Raw genomic sequence first — 15,497 nt, forward strand, 5'->3', positions numbered from 1 at the left:
CCAGAAAATTATGCAGAGTGAAAGCCAATCTCAAAAGGTTATAGACTATATGATTCCATTTATATAACAGTCTTGAACTGATAAAATTGTACAAATGGCAAACATATTTGTGGTTGCCAGGGGTTAAGGAGGCAATGGGCAGGAGGTGAAGAGGTGTCTCTCTGAAAGGGTAACATGAGGGATCCCTATGGTGATGGAAATATTCTCGATCTTGACTGTACCAATGTCAAAATCCTGGTTGTGACTTTGTGCTCTTAATTTCATAAAGTGCTGCCGTTGGGGGAATCAGGGTACATGGGGTCTCCCTGTATTGTTTCTTCCAATTTCATGTAAATCTACACTTATCTCAAAATAAAAAGTTTAATTTGAAATATACATAAAAACATGTCTATAGGGACACACATTTTTCTCTTTGCCTCAGACTGCAGGATGGCTCTGCCCAGCACCGCCTGGCACTTGACAAGCATTCCATCTTGCCTCTTCTCCTTGACTTGCCCAACACAGAGTTGGGGTACGTGGTCTGACTGCAGGATAGATTATTTGAAGGGAAAATTGGGCTCTGAATACCTCTGGCTTTCCAATTCCTTTCTTACTCTCAACCATTCTGTTTTTCAGGATCTGGCCCTTTATAAAGCTGATGTAAAAGCCCATGGTTCCCTCTCTCTACACAGTGCATCTCTAAGTAAGATTCCAGGATACCTTATGTCACAATCACCCAGGATACCTGTCTCAATGCATATTCCTGGGCCTAAAGGGGTAGAATTTTAACCAGCTCCCTAAATGAATTCTAATGCACACTTAAGTTTGAAAACCAATGGGGCTCAACTTTGTCTGAAGTCAAGATTTTTCTGGGGAGGCACAAAGAGTTCCCACGCTGGGATGTTCTCTAAAAGAACTTTCTGAAAGGGAAGAGTGGGGACCCCTGTGCCAGCCTTGGCTCCTGCTCCAATGAGGACACAGGCCACTCCCACTTTGGGGCCATTGGCTGGGAGCTCACCGCAGTGTTTGGCTCAATGAGGCGATGCTGCAGCTTCTGGGCATCTTCCCATTGCCCTGTGAGGCAGAGCCGCTCCAGCTGGCACACCTGAGCCCCCAGGACGTTGGCCAGGGCGCACACGCCCCCCACAGCTCCTGCCCCAGAAGTGAGATGCAGAACATCAGCCAGAGCCTCTTCTCGCAGAGAATTCCAAACCCTGGTCCCCAGCACCTCTTTGTTCTGGGCAGACAAGCTCTGGATTCCTACGCCCCTGGTCAGCCATGTTAAAGACATGCTCTGTGAGTTCACAGAGTATAGGTTTCCAGAGAGAAGACTTCCAGCCTATTCAAGGTACAGTCTCACAGGCTGAGGGGCAGTGAGCAGAGCCTGAAGGCTAACTCAAGGACAGTTCCTTCCTTGCAACCCCTGTGCCCGGGGGTAGAGTCCTACCAGCCAGTTGACACCTCCACGCTCCTGCAATAACCCCCTGACTCATCAGTCCTGGAAGCGGGTGGAGTGGATGGGAAGATTTGCTCAACTGAAATTTTATTCCCCCAAGTGAATTCAGCCTGGGACAGCAGTGGCGGTGGGGGTGGAGGAGGGAAAGAGCTCCAGACCCGGTCAGGAGACTGGGCATTTCCTCCCATTGGCTGCATGAACTTGGACAAGCCATCGACCCTCTCTGGTCCTCTTTGTTCTCGTCTGGGCAATGAAAATGGGCTGGCTGTGATCTCGGAAGATCCTGCCACTTCTGCCAGCCTGTGAGTGTGATTCCAAGGCTAGTTAGGAGTGATTCTAAGCAGAGTGGCCTCAAGACTGGAGAAAGAGTAGGCAATTTGGAACAAGCTTATTAATATAGCTGTCATTTATTGGAAACCTACTATCTGCCAAGCACTATGGCAGACGCAGGGCCAGTGCTCTCTAATCCTCACAACGCCTACCCCGGCCCGGAGAGGGCAGGCACCTTGCCAGTGGTGCGCAGTGAATCTGGCAGAGCTCAGATTCCAGCTCCGATCCCTGGCCTCCAGAGCCCGTGCTCTTTCCACCTACCGCAGTCTCAGGAATGAAGCATAAATGGGTCCTCTCTAATTCCCCTGTACTTTACAGACTGTGACATGGCAGAAGGGAGATATGCAGGACCTATACTACAAGCCAAAGTCTGCAGAGACCAGAGAAAATAGGAATCAGCATTGCCCCCTACATCACTGGAAAAGTAACTCAAATCTACATTCACTGGGGCTTCAGCTGAAAGGAGCAGATGCTTCCCTCCCTTCCCCTCCATGGCTCAGATCCAATCTGAATCCAAGGACCTTGACCCAAGCAGACAAGACCTGTTGATCTAATGGTGACATTCCTAGGATCCTGGACCAGAACAGAATCGGATCAGGCAACTGAAGATCACCGGGCCAACCCTGCAGGCCTGACGATTCATTCTGGCCTGGGCCCAGGTAGAGAGAATGCATTCCCGGTCTAGTGGGAAGGACCCCAAGGCCTCAAAGAATGATCTACAAGGTGAGATTAGAGGAGCTAAATTTGTCAGCTAAGCAGGGAGCTTAGGACTTAGAGCAAGCTGCAGGCATCCCCTCTACAGGGCAGGGATTGCACTCAGCCAGCCTCCTTCACCTAACAAGGTCACTCAAAAGCACCGGCTATTCAGAAAAGCAAGTAGTGTGCCGGACCTCTCGAGGGTTCCCAGCAGGCAGGCTGGCGAAGGCCCTCTGTAGACCCAGCCCTGGCCTTCACAGTCTATCCCAGCAGATTCCAGCTGCCTAGGTATATCTTGATCACTCATCACAGTTTGAGAGCTGCGAGATGCCTACCCACGGCATAGCTGGCCAGCAGGAAGCCAGCCGATCCAGCCAACACCTGGAAGTCCTGCCTCCTGGTCTTGTGAACAATCAGCCCGATCCTGGTCACCTGTAACAGCAAAGCTGGTGTGAGAGTTAGGCCCACAGGCTCCACTGCCAGCCTGGATGGGGGCTGGGTTAGTGTGGGAGAACAAAAGCCCAGGTCCCAGAGAGATGCCCCAAAGTTCAGACTAATCCCAGAGAGCCCACACGACAGAGGGAACCCACACAAAGGCCCAGGACTGAAGTGGGTCCCAGAGCTGCCCTGAAGTTGGTGGCAAAAGAGAAGAGGAGGGGATGGGGGGATGGCTCAAGCGGTAGAGTGCACGTTAGCATGCATGAGGTCCTGGGTCCCCAGTACCTCCATTTAAATAAATAAATAGAAAGCCTAATTACCTACCCCCCCAAAAAATTTTTTAAAAAAAGAGAAAAGGCGGGTGCCTTGGCTGAGAGTCACTGCCACTCACATCACCACCGCTGTCCTTGATGCCCACGATATTCGGGTGCTGGGAAAGCGTGACCACCGCGTCCACAGGCAGGTCCAGCCCTGTGTTGGCTGGGACACTGTACAGCACCACAGGAATTGGAGACAGGTCAGCAACCTGACGGGTGCAGAGAAGACAGGAGAAGGCAGCTGCCTCAGACCTGAGGCAATTCGGGCCTGGGTCTCTGCAGGGCTACCTGGACAGGCCCACCTCCTGGACTAGAAGTCACCGTGCCATGCACCCTGATTGCAAGCACTAATCCTGGGTAGTACTGAGGATTATTCAGTATTTTGTGTTTTGTTCTTTATGTTAGTCCTCACAACCACCCCAGGAGGAAGATTCCAGTATTCCTCTCATTTGAGAAGGGAGGAGACAGTGACACATCATGGTTAGGTCAGTCACCCACTGTCACACAGCTGGTACATGGTAGCATCTCTCCCCTTTCCCAAAGCTGCCATTCACGGGAAGTAGGCTCACCACTCCACTCCCAGCTCCTCTCATCTCCCCTCCCTGGGCAGAGTCTCTGCCTCACTCAGCCTTCCTTTAGCCCCAGGCCCCCAACTCATGCCCACCCCTCACGCCCACCTTGGTGTAGTGATGAATGAGGGCAGCACTGCTCATGCGGCCATGATAGTAGCAAGGGGTCACCACCATGGCAGCGTCAGCCCCGACCTGGGCCATGCTCACCGTCATCTCCACCGTGGCTTGAGTGGCTGTGGGAGGAAAGAGGGAGTCTTCCCTGAGGGGCTTGGAGGCTGAGGGCGGGAGGAAGAAGGGCTAGCCTATGACCCTGGGGCAAGCAAGGGGTGAAGAAGAGGCAGAACAAGTACTAGACTGAACCCCAGGGTCAAGGATCCTGCCATCCCCAAACCCAGCCACCGCCAGGGCCCTGGGCATTATGGCCTCACACTCGCAGCCGGAGCCAGCTAGCAGGAGCTTGTCCTTGGGCATGGCTTGGCGCACACGGCTCACCACCTCCAGGCGCTCACTGCTGGTCAGGAAGGGGAACTCGCCGTTGGAGCCCTGGACCACGAAGCCTGCAAGAGAAACGCCATCACAGCCAATGGCACCTTCCCATCCTCTTATGAAAAACCGGACCTTGGACTTACACCCACCCAGGTTCCGACCTCCCCAGCACTACAGTCTTCCACACATGTCCTTCCCATCTTTGTCCTGAAGCAGGCAGAATGTTTTACCCAGTTGCAGGGACAGTGTTCACCATTTTTCTTTGTTTTAATGAGATGTTTTAGCCATACCAAAAAGAATAGACAATAATACAATCCACACCAGTGTACCCAGCACCCATGACAACCCTCCCTAGCTCACCTCCCTCTTCTTCATCTCTGGCCTCTCTCCAGTGTTTAGTGTTCCCATTCATGTCTTTATACCCTTAAAACATAATCTGGACCTATAAACAAGATATAACATGGCTTTTGCCGTTTAAAACTTTATAGAAGTGGAAACACACTTGCATAACCTTCTGCAGTTTATTGTTTTTGCTTAACATTGTGTTTTGAGCTTTGTCCATAGCAGTACAGGTAGCTCTGATTCATTCTTTTTCACTGCTGTGTAATATTCTCTTGTGAAGTTAGACCACAGTTGACTTTTCATTCTCCCTTTTAGGACATTTAGAATATTTCCTATTTTTGCTATTACAAACAACGCTGAAACAAGAGTTTCTCTGAAGTTTAGATATATAGGTGTGTAATTGCTGAGCCAAATGCACACGCATCTTCATGTGCCAAACTTTTAATTAGCCCGTTCATACCCCTCTTAGCATATAAAAGAGACTGTTACTGTTTATCCACGCCAATACTGGGTATTGTCCAAACTAATTTTTTGCCAATTTTCTGGGCGAAAACTGACATTTCATTATTTTATTTTGTATTTTTATGTTTTATCCATCTTTTGAGAGGTTTCTAACATCATCAGTCAAAAGTGTCAGCCCTTTTATATTAATGAGAGACCAGCAGAATTGATTCTTTTCAGTGGAATCTGAAGGGAAAGTTAAACCATTTTCCTCTCAGCTTTTTTCATTTAACTTTCTCTTTCCTCTTCTTCCTCCTCTCCATTCCATTCCAATTTTTTCTTAAATACAGCATATAATACACGAAGATTATTAATAAATAAAAGACGGATTGGGAGAAAGAAAAGGAAAGAAAGCTGGGGCCAATATTAGTATTCAAAATCCCTACCATACAGTTGTGACAGATGGGCCAGAAATTTGACTTGGAGCTTCCTGATAGTCAAAGCTAAAAGGGAAATGTGATCATCTGACAGATATGTAGAAATCAAGACAAAGCAAGGCAGCTGCCCTGGAGAAACACAGAGTTTCCTGGCACTAGGACCAAGAGAGATTGTTCCTGTGAGTCATCCTCAAGGGGACACAGTGTGATGGAGAATCAACTTTATACCACAACCCTCTATCCATGCTGGTCACTACATCGTTAGAGGCCACTGAGTGGGTTGTCAGAAGAGCTCAATGGATACTTGGCATCGCCCCTCCCCCAGTTTTTTTGCCTTGGTAACATTGCTGGAAACATCTTGAGGCAAATAGCTTTTGGCTTCTGTTGGATTGCCTCCTCAGGGTCAAGTCCTCCTCGTCAGGCTAGGAGCCCATGGTAGCAGCCTCCTGTCTCGCTACATAAGGCACCAGTGTTTTCCCAGTGGGTCACCCCATTCGCAGAGTTGCCAGCCCCAGAGAGGGTTCCAGTCCAGCCACGACCGGACCAGCACCCTTTGGCTAAGGATTTAGAGGTCAAGCTTTTGCTACTGCCCTCTGCCCCACTGCCTGCCAGCCTCCTCGAAGCAGGGTGGGGCGGGTTCTTGCTTCAGACCTGTCCCAGCCACAGCCACTCACTCCCAAGTCCCCTTTCATTCTGGTGGTCAGTTCCAGAAGCCTCCAGTCCCCAAGGGTGGACTTGGCCTAAACAGCGGGACAGCTGGGTTTGGGCTCTGGGGGTGAATCAGGGACCTGTGCTCAAGACATCTAGTGGCCTTTTCTCATTTCATTTAAGGGATCATCTACCCAGGCCTGACTCCCAAGAAGGAAGAAATGCCAGGCTGGGGAAGAGGAATGTGACAGAGTCAGGCAAGTGCTGGACTCAAGTCCCCTCTGGCTATTGGGCAAGTCACATTGCATCTCTAAGAACCCATTTCCTTTTCTATGGGATGACAATAAAATCACTTCAATCCCACCTTATAGAGCTGCCTTTAAGGCTGAAATGAGAAAAGGCAGGAGAAAGAAAGCACTTTGAAGTCTGTGAACTCATACTGCCAAGAGCGCCCTCCTTCTCCTTGACTAGATGTCCCATTTCAGGCCCAATGTGCCGCCCCTGGTGTAGAGATGGGGCTGGAGGAGAGGAAAAGGCCAAATATGGGATGGGTCTGGAGTGAGGAAAGTGACTGGTGGGGCAGCAGGGAGATGGGAGGCATGGACTTTGAAGTCAGAGGAGCTCGGGTTTAACTCCCAGGGTGGCCCCTCACCAGCTATGAGCTCTTGGGCAAGTGGTTTAACCAAACCTCAGCTTCCTCAACTGAAAAATGGGGGTGATATTAGTGCCCTTCTTAAAGACTTGTTGTGAAGTTTAAATGAGATACTATTTGTAAAGTGCTTAGACTAGAGCCTGGAACTCAGTAAGTGTTCTCTGCAGTCATTATGGAGTCTGGAGGAAGTGCTCAAGCCTTAAATAAGGAGGGTGGCAGCTTTCGATTTGAGGAGGGGGAGGATGGCTGGTGTGGGAGGGCAGGCTGCACTCAAGAACCTCTCAGGTCCCCTCCAGCTGTAAGAAGAAAGAGGCTCATTTTGGAAGTTTCTCTCCTTTGCCCCCATGGTGATTCTGGCTGCTCTGGGGAGCCAGAGTGGCCTGGTAGTGGGGGCAGGTGTTTGGGCAGGGGATGCACAAGCAACAGGATGACTTACTGTGGCCAAAAGGAATCACAGTCTCTTTTACGTAAGGAGCATCTCCAGTCACTGTTATGCCCCTTGGCCCATCATCATTGCCACCTCCTCTGAGAAGTCTTCCTGGGATTAAGCCTTCATTGGACACCTCTCTTCTGAAATTCCATTACCTGTTCCTTGTCCTTCCCTGCTGCCTACTCAAAAATGCACAGAGTTCCTCAGAACCCTTCAGTGTCCCTAGTTGCCACCTATAGGACTAGGCATAATTTCTCAAAATGACTTCTGTTATGAAATGAGGAAATTAGGCTGGACGGTCTCCTAAGTCCTCCTTGGCTCAAGGCTTTGGAGTCAGTTTTGGGGCTTTTCCTCTTCCCTTTTGCCTATCTCTAAATGTTCCCCTTCAGCCAGACTGTCAAGGTCCCCTAGACACACTGCCACCTTCCTGCCTCTACCCCTTTCCTCCTGCTATTCCCTCTGCCCACAACACCTCCCTAGTTGCAGCCCATCAAATGCTGCAAAGCCTCTCCTCAGGCCCCTCCCCCTGCGCTCCACCGTGTTTTGTTCCACCACTTGTCATACATTGTCTAGAAGCTTCAAGGTTGGGGATGGTGTCCCCCTCATTTTAGCCTCCGTGACACCTAGCACACTGCCTGTTGAGGTGTGTGTTGACAATTTGTTGTCAAAATTTTGGGAACTTTCTTGTATGATGTAATTCATAAACTCCCACTAGGAAGAAGTGAGCATTCTTGATGAAATGCTTCAACCATTTCCTAATGAGCTTTAATGAAATTAAGCCTGGGAAACCAGCCACCCTCCCAGTGGACTCTCAGACAAAAGTCTACTGGCTGTTAACTCTTCTTTGTAACTAGTCTAACAATGATTTAGCCTTTCTCTTATAAAGATATCCTTACGAAGTGTGTATACCTGAGTTGGCTGTTTAGAAGCTCTTTTCATACACATAGTTGTAATAAAACTTTGACATGCACTGATAACTAAATCGTCTGAAAACATTTTTGACTTTAAATTTTGAAATACTTTTAAATTTACAGGAAAGTTGCAAAAATGCTACAGGGGATTTCCATATATCCATTTCTCAGCATCTTACCTAACTATAGCACAATGATCAGAACCAGAAAATTAACATTGGCACAATACTAACTACAGACTTTATTTGAATCTTGCCAGTTTGAAACTTTTTAAAAGATTCCAAAGTCATAATGTGAAATTTTATGTCATATGTTTTTAATAAGGGATTCAAGGTTTTCCAGATAAATGCAAGCATTTTACGCGTTTTAAATCTTAATTTCAGAAGCCAAACCTCACTGCTCTTGCTTTTTGTCTAATATGACAGCTTCCAACATTTTCCAGTATAATTGATCCCTTTTTTTTCCAAATAAGATTTTTATTATGAAGCACTTTAAATATACACACATATATGGATCAGCATTTAGATAAAGTCACTTACTAGTAATGTCATAAATATTCAAATGCTCCAAACTATGCTCCATAAAATCAATTGACAACATTTAGGATATTTATAGATTTATCCATCCTTTACAATGATTCTTAATTTTTAATTTTTTAGGGGGGAGAGGTAATTAGGTTTATTTATTTAATTAATGTTATTATTTTTAAATGGAGTATTGGGGATTGAACCCAGGACATCATACATGCTAAGCATGTGATCTACCACTTGAGCTATACCCTCCCCCCATCCTTTACAATGATTCTGGGCACCTTCTTCCTGGAGTTTGAGGCCCACAGTTTGGAAACCACTGGTAAATCCATAATAGGTAGGAAATTTCTATGTAAAGGAGACACTGGGGTTTAGACAGCACCATATAACTGACTTCTCTCAAGTTTCAGAGGGGATCCAGCTGCCCCCCTTTGACTGCCTAACTGGGGGCCACCTCTTGCTCCAGAAGTGGCTTCTTGGGACCCCAGAAGAGGAGGCAGGGAGAGTCCCAGGCTTGCAGGAGGGCGCAGAGAGTGTCAGGACATGTGGGAAGAGGACAGGGATAAGTATGAGAGAGGTAGACCCATCTGGGGATGCTGGGCATAGGCCTGGGGGGCAGCACAGGGCAGGGCTTAGGGGAATGGGGCTCTGATCCCAGCAATATCACTTACTATTTCATCTCAGGCAAATTTCATCTCTGAGTTTCATCTGCAAAATTGAGATAGCGTAATACCTTCCACACGGGGCTGTGCTGTAACACAACACAGAGCATGGCATATACTAAAAACTCAAAAAAAAAAAAAAAAAAAAAAAGCAGGGGGCAGTACTAATGCTACTATTTAGTAGTACTGCAGCCCCAGCCCCAGCCCTAGCAACAGCAACGGTAACATAAACCAGAAGAGAGGGTATTGCACACATTAGCTCGGAAGGTAGGTGGTGGGGAGGCACTAGCACAGATCCCAGTGGGCCTAAGGAAGCAGGCGGGGCAGTGAGAGAGAGCCGTGATATGTGTCCACACTATCTGAGAAGCAGTACACAGGATGGGGGGTGGCACCAAGAGGACAGTGGGCCTACATCCCACCCCTGCTCACTTCCTTGCTTCTGAAAGCCGATCTCTCCCTGCTCCTCCCAACCCCCGGCTGCTTCTTCCCTCCCTGGCAATAGCAAGTCTGTAAGGACTGAGCCCGCTGGAGACAGCCCATGTCCAGGGCTGGAGACCTGGGCAGCCAATTAACCGAGTCTCGAATCAGCCCTCACGGAGAGGACTGTGGGAGGAGGAACCCTCTCCCCACAGGCCTGCCCAGACCTGGGGCTGGCTACAGAGCCCCCAGACTCAGAGTGAGGGAATGCAAGGCTTTATTGGCTCATTTCCAGGCATTTGGCATCAACATGGTGCTCTCAGCGGCTCCTGGGATCTGCCTTGTCTGTCTTCTCTCATTGGGTCTTCAGGGGCCTGTGAGTCTGTCTCAGCTGTTTCAGTTCCTCCCAGCTCTTTCTCCATCAGCGGCCATCAGTGGTAGACTCCACTCAGAGTCGGAGGGGCCTGAGGAAGAAGGGATTTGGGTGGCAGCATCTTACTCTGGGCCACATAGGTTGCCCCACCAGAGAGAAAACAAGCCGGAGATTGTGTGCCAGCCCTGCTGGGGGAAGGGGCATCTCCATCCATGGTTAGGTGGCTTTAAAGGGGTGATAGGTCTGATGGCTGCGGGTGGGCAGGCTGTGGCACTGATGGCTCGGGTGGCTTGGATAGCCCTGGTGGCCATGGTGACAATGGCCATGGAAGGTGTGTGTGTGGTTGGAGCCAGCTACGGTGGTTTCCCGCTGGTTGAGGAAATTCCCTTTCAACTTTATCTCCACCTCCTCGAGGGCCTTCAGCTCCTCCTGGTTGATGTCCTTGGACTCCAGGTGGCCTGAGTTCTGGCAAGCCGTGGCCCGCTGCAACATGGAGTTAGCCAGCTGCTGCCCCTTGGTGTCAATCTCCTTGGTACAGGCAGCCACAGCGGCCCACGTGGCCTCATCGGTGGACGAGGATTTTCCAGACTCCTTGTGGGTCTCTTTGATCACTGAGGTTCCAGACATCCTCTGCTTGCTGGTGAAGGACTCCCGGTGAAGAGCTGTGCCCTCTTCTCCTTGCCTGGTGGCGAAGGTCTCCACGCGAATCGTGGTGTTGGCCTCTCCATTGCCACTGACAGGCTGGGGAGTGGCGGCACTGCTGCTTGCCGTAGCCGTGTTGCTGGACGTGGCCGTGTTGCTGCCTGTGAGGCTGCCGGCTGTTGTGGTGTTGCTGCCGGCGGCCAGCTTCTCTTCGGAGAGACGGCTAAAGTGCGATTTGATCCAGTTCTCGTTTTTCACCTTGTGGCATTCTGCTGGCTCCTGCTCATCTTCTGCAGACTCAGGAGCTGTCTTCCTTCTCTTCTTCCTCTGCATCCACAACATGAGGCCTCCACCTCCGAGTACGAGGGCAGTCCCCAGCACCACCCTGCATGATGGTTGCTGGATGAACTCCAAGAAGGTCTCCAGGACCCCACACCGGGCAGGCAGAGCTAAGAGCACACTGGGAGTAGGGGATCCCAGATGGTATGGTTCATGCTTGAAAGGACAGGCTCCCCAAGGGTGTCTGGCAGGCAGGCCCCCTGCTGCACCCTCCCTAGGATGCCCCTCCCACCTCAGCAATGAACCCCATTGTGAGGAAGGTGGTTGGGGGGTGGGGTGGGGAGAGGCCACAGCATCCCTTATGTCTAGCCTGACAAGCCTGGCCTGAGGCCTGGGACCTGTCTCCCACCGTGACAGCTGTCCCCAAGGTCAGTAGAAGGGCAGCTTCCCCAATTCTGCATTCTGCTTGTGACCTATTCTGAAACTCAGGCCACCTTAGCTTCCAGTCTTTGGTGTCTCTCCGTCCCTCCTGGTGGCCCACAGTGGGCAGAGGCTGAAGGACCCCACTGGCTGGGTTGGCATCCATCCCTAGCCACCTGAGGCTAGTGTCTCCCTCCATGCAGGGCCTCCCCTGGCTGCCAGCCTAGCACATTCCATCCCCACTTGCAGCTCTCCGCCCCATTATAGAGCAGGGTCCAGAAGTCAAAGGGGTCCAGGAAGGAGCTCATTCTGGAATAACATGAAGTCGCAACTGGGGGACGCAAGCAGTGGACTGAGAAGGCAAAATACACAGGAGAGGAGACTTCACCCAGTCCCAGGTCCCTGGGGCCATTCCAGGATCGGGGCTGTTACCCTTGCCTTAGTGATGCACCTGTGAACCCAGAATTTGTGTCCTCTGCCCTGTCTCCCCTGTAAATGGGCATAGTTCAGGTTGTGAGCTGGTGGGCCAGCTGGCCAGGAGCTCTGTAGGTACAGACAACTGAGAGTCTGACCCTCAATCCAAGTTACAGCCAGGGCCTCTTTGGGTAGAAACAGGCCTGGGCCACTCCCAGAGGCATATAACACATCTTTTATCCCAATATAGGGTTATAAAAATTGTGATATTTTAAACAAAATATTTTATTTAACAAAGTAATGGCTTTAAAATACACAAAAATATTATATCTTATCGGAAGAAACCACGGTCTATTCTATGTAATAAGGAAGTAAGACAGAAGCTTAAAGCTTTATGGGAAATATCATCTCCCTGGTCCTGCTGGAGTAGCTCTGGGGTCATCCATTAACCTCATTTGGAAATAACAATTCAAAGTTCATCTTTGAGGTTGTTTGTGGGTGTGAGTTCAGGGCCCTTCTACAAAAACCCCTCCCTCTGGTCTCTGGTTATAAGTTTTAGTTTAAAAGAATACTCTTTATTCAAATAATTAGTATAAATTAACTATGCTAAAAAAAACAAATAAAAAAGAAAAAGAGCTACCTGGTTTCAGGCAATACCTTCCAGAAGAATCTCTTAACTATTCACTGATTCATCAAGGGCAGGTTTCAGCCTCCTCTTTGAAGGACCTTTAAATAATTGCAGGAGGGCCTGGCGACATGATATGTTTCCTCCCCTGCCCCTGAGCGTTGGGCTGCAAAAAGGGGTGAGGATCGGGCGGGAGAGACTCAGATTCTAAAGCTAAAGTGGCTCACTGCTCCCTTCCCGGGCACTCTGGCTGCATCCTGGGAGCCGTGACGGGGCCCTATGGCTCGATGTTCTCAGTGTCAGGGCCTCAGGTTTGAGCTCCTTGGGAGGACTGTGATGAATGCTTTGGCCCAGTTCCCATTCTGAAATGAGGAAACCGGATTAGAGAGGTTCAGTGATTTTTTTCCAAGTTCACTGTAACTGGCAGAACCAGGACTCTTACCCAGGTCTTCTAACTCTGGACTCTGGGCTCTTCCCCATGGCACCCCTGCCCACTGTGTATGTGTGGGTAAGATATGAGGTGGGGGCCGGCGCCTTCACAGGTCGTATGGGAGACGGACCAGTGGCTGACCTACTGAAGCCACCGCAGCCTGTGCTCCCAGGTACCCCTGTCCCCACTGCAGGAGTGGGTGGTGGGAGGGAAGGAAGGATCCAGAGAGGAGCCTGGGGTAGGGGCAGACACCAGATGTAAAGCCCAGTGTCCTCACCCCCTGCACTAGGGTGTCCTTGAACCAGGGAGGTGAACAGTCTTCTCTCCTTTTGGAGATTCAAGGAGCTTCTCACTTTGCTTCAAGAGAACCAGGCATCAGCCCAAACCTTCAAGCTCCAGTGAGCTGAGCCCCAGCAGAAATGTGCTTAGGGTTTGTGTCACTGCTCAGTGTGGACATCCACAGGACATACACTGTCCCCTAGGGAAGGGTCACATCATCTCAGCACTGAGAATCGAATGGGGTCTCAGGCCAGCGGGTGCTGTCACAGAGCAGCTCTGCCCACAATGACAATCATACTGTCATACAATAATCATTGTCATTGGAGTCCCATACCTTCTGATTTATATCACTCTTCAAAATTTATAGCACACTTGCACTTCCTTCTCTCAGATTTTCCTCCCAATCATCCTATGATGTGGCTATTATTACTCCCACAATGGGGTAACTGAGGTTTAGAGAGATTATCTCATAGCTAAGTCAGTGACAGAGCTGTGATTTGAATCAGGAGTCCATGTTCTTCACTGCTCCACTGCACCACCTCAGTTGGAACCACTCCATTCCCACGGTGGTGCCCACCAGACCCTATTTGTAGGAATGATCTTGTCTAGTGACCTAGCAGCCAGTGTGGTGGAGAGAAACCGAGCAGGGCTACACACTCAGACGTGAGTTCAAATCCTACCTCAGCCATTTATTAGCTGAGTGACCTTGGCAAGTGACAGCATCACTTGGAGCCCCAGTCCTTTTGAGAGCACTCGGGGAACTGTCAGGGTAGGGGATGGATGCAGGTGGGCAGGACAGGATGAGTGGAATCTGCCCCTTCTCTCACCTTCATTTATTGTGCCTGTGGCTGTGCTGTAGGTTGGTCTCCCAAATATGATCTAGTCCCTGACCTCAGAGAGGGCAGGCCCATGTGTAAAGGGGAAATGGGTCAGAGGGTCCAGAACAGGAATCAGTTTGACCAAGGGAGGCTTTGCCCAGAAGAGAGTGTGTGAACAAGGCTTTGAGGGAGATGAGCCCACTGACTGGGCTGCCACGTGACACCACAGCTACCCTCACATCTGTGCAGAATACCTGGTTGACAAAGGCTTTCATCCATTATCTAGTTTGACCACCACAGTAATGCTGGGTTAAGACAAATTTTAGCAGTTTACAGCTGGGAAAACGGAAGCAGGAGAGATTCAGTCCAAGATCCCAGGCCAGCAGTTAACTTCCCACCTGTCTCCTGTTCCTCTCCCATAATAAGACCACTCCACAGTACCTGGCTATCCCAGAGCAGCTCAATGGAGCCTTTGTACCCTCCTCTGGTATCTGGCTGAGGAGACCAGAGTCATTCACATCTCCCAGACTCCCACAGCGGATAGAACCCACTTACCTCGAAAGGGAAAGGTGCCCAGTTTGTGCAGATTCTCCTCCAGTTTCTCATAGTCTACCTCTGCGGTGGCAGTGAAGGGGGTAGTCACAGGGGGATAGATGCCTGCGATGTCCACTTTCTTCCCCTCCCCCGAGGCCCAGGCCCCTACAGTCCTAAACAAGCCCCTGCTCAGCCCCTGCCTCACAGAGGACCAGACTCTGGGGCCCAGCATCTCCTCAGGAGGCTTGAGGCCCAGCTGGTCTCTGTCCCCAAGGGATGCTGAGTTTGGACTCCTTCCTAACCCTGTTAATAATCAATGTGCCTAGTTAAAAATTTGCTGCCCCCTGACTTGTTGGCCCTGGGGCCGGCCTGGGCTGGGTGTTCCCAGGGTCAGAGGCTGGGCCTAGAGTCCCCAAGGAGGTCCCCCCTCCCCCAGGGAGCAGCTGGAGAAATGCCACAACCCATGTCCCTCTGGCCATATAGAGAGCTGGTTCTTAGGGTCCTGCCACTAAAGAATGTCTCCAGTGGGGCCTGGGCCGTCTTCCCACGATTCCCAGCCCCAAAGCCAGGAGCCCAGCTGGCTTCCGCTTGGCAGTTAGGAAGTTGGCAGAGCCGGAGCTGATTGGCTGCGCCGGCCCTGCCCTGTGGGAGGGGCTGCAGGCTGGGTGAGACTCTGCCTGTGATCAGCCGGCCCAACTGCCCCACTCCCCTGCCAAGTTCCTCCTGCCAAGGTTGCCACGTGACAGGCCTGTGCTGGCCACGCACAGCCCCACTGGATAGCTGTCGCTAGGAGGGGGCCCCAGAACGAGAGCCCTGCGAAGCTGACCCACGCTGGGGCTCGTGAAGAGGGGCGGCAGAGAAGAGGCGAGGAGAGCCCTGGGTGGGAAAAGCAGCAGGGCTGGTTCAGGGGTCAAAGGGCTCCAAGTTCCCCTCTTGCCT

General features: G+C 50.6%; 2 protein-coding genes across 8 annotated transcripts in view; both read right to left on the reverse strand.

Moving 5' to 3' along the window:
* HOGA1 (4-hydroxy-2-oxoglutarate aldolase 1) overlaps positions 1–15,140 on the reverse strand; it is a 24,461-nt gene extending 9,321 nt beyond the window's left edge. For 3 of the 7 annotated variants that reach the window (XM_045507517.2, XM_010971103.3, XM_045507516.2), the window contains exons 1-6: positions 14,580–15,138; positions 4,217–4,345; positions 3,894–4,021; positions 3,291–3,425; positions 2,797–2,893; positions 998–1,131 (exon numbers count right to left, since the gene is read on the reverse strand). In XM_045507517.2, the coding sequence (XP_045363473.1) occupies positions 998–1,131; positions 2,797–2,893; positions 3,291–3,425; positions 3,894–4,021; positions 4,217–4,345; positions 14,580–14,790 (834 nt within the window). In that variant the 5' untranslated portion in view covers positions 14,791–15,138. Of the gene's footprint in view, positions 1–38; positions 525–997; positions 1,132–2,796; positions 2,894–3,290; positions 3,426–3,893; positions 4,022–4,216; positions 4,346–14,579 lie in introns of those variants that run through there. The other 4 variants (XM_010971100.3, XM_010971101.3, XM_010971102.3 and 1 more) reach the window with 4 other exon arrangements.
* On the reverse strand, positions 4,378–14,572 carry C11H10orf62 (chromosome 11 C10orf62 homolog). The gene has a single exon (XM_045507518.2). The coding sequence runs from the start codon at positions 11,099–11,101 to the stop codon at positions 10,334–10,336; it is 768 nt and encodes a 255-aa protein (XP_045363474.1). The 5' UTR covers positions 11,102–14,572; the 3' UTR covers positions 4,378–10,333.
* Positions 15,141–15,497: the final 357 nt, after the last annotated feature.

This window comes from Camelus bactrianus, chromosome 11 (assembly GCF_048773025.1).
Source record: "Camelus bactrianus isolate YW-2024 breed Bactrian camel chromosome 11, ASM4877302v1, whole genome shotgun sequence".
NCBI lineage: Eukaryota > Metazoa > Chordata > Mammalia > Artiodactyla > Camelidae > Camelus > Camelus bactrianus.

Coding starts and splice junctions, on each gene's coding strand:
- C11H10orf62 (XM_045507518.2), bottom strand. CDS start 11,101: ATGTTGTGGATGCAGAGGAAGAAGAGAAGGAAGACAGCTCCTGAGTCT.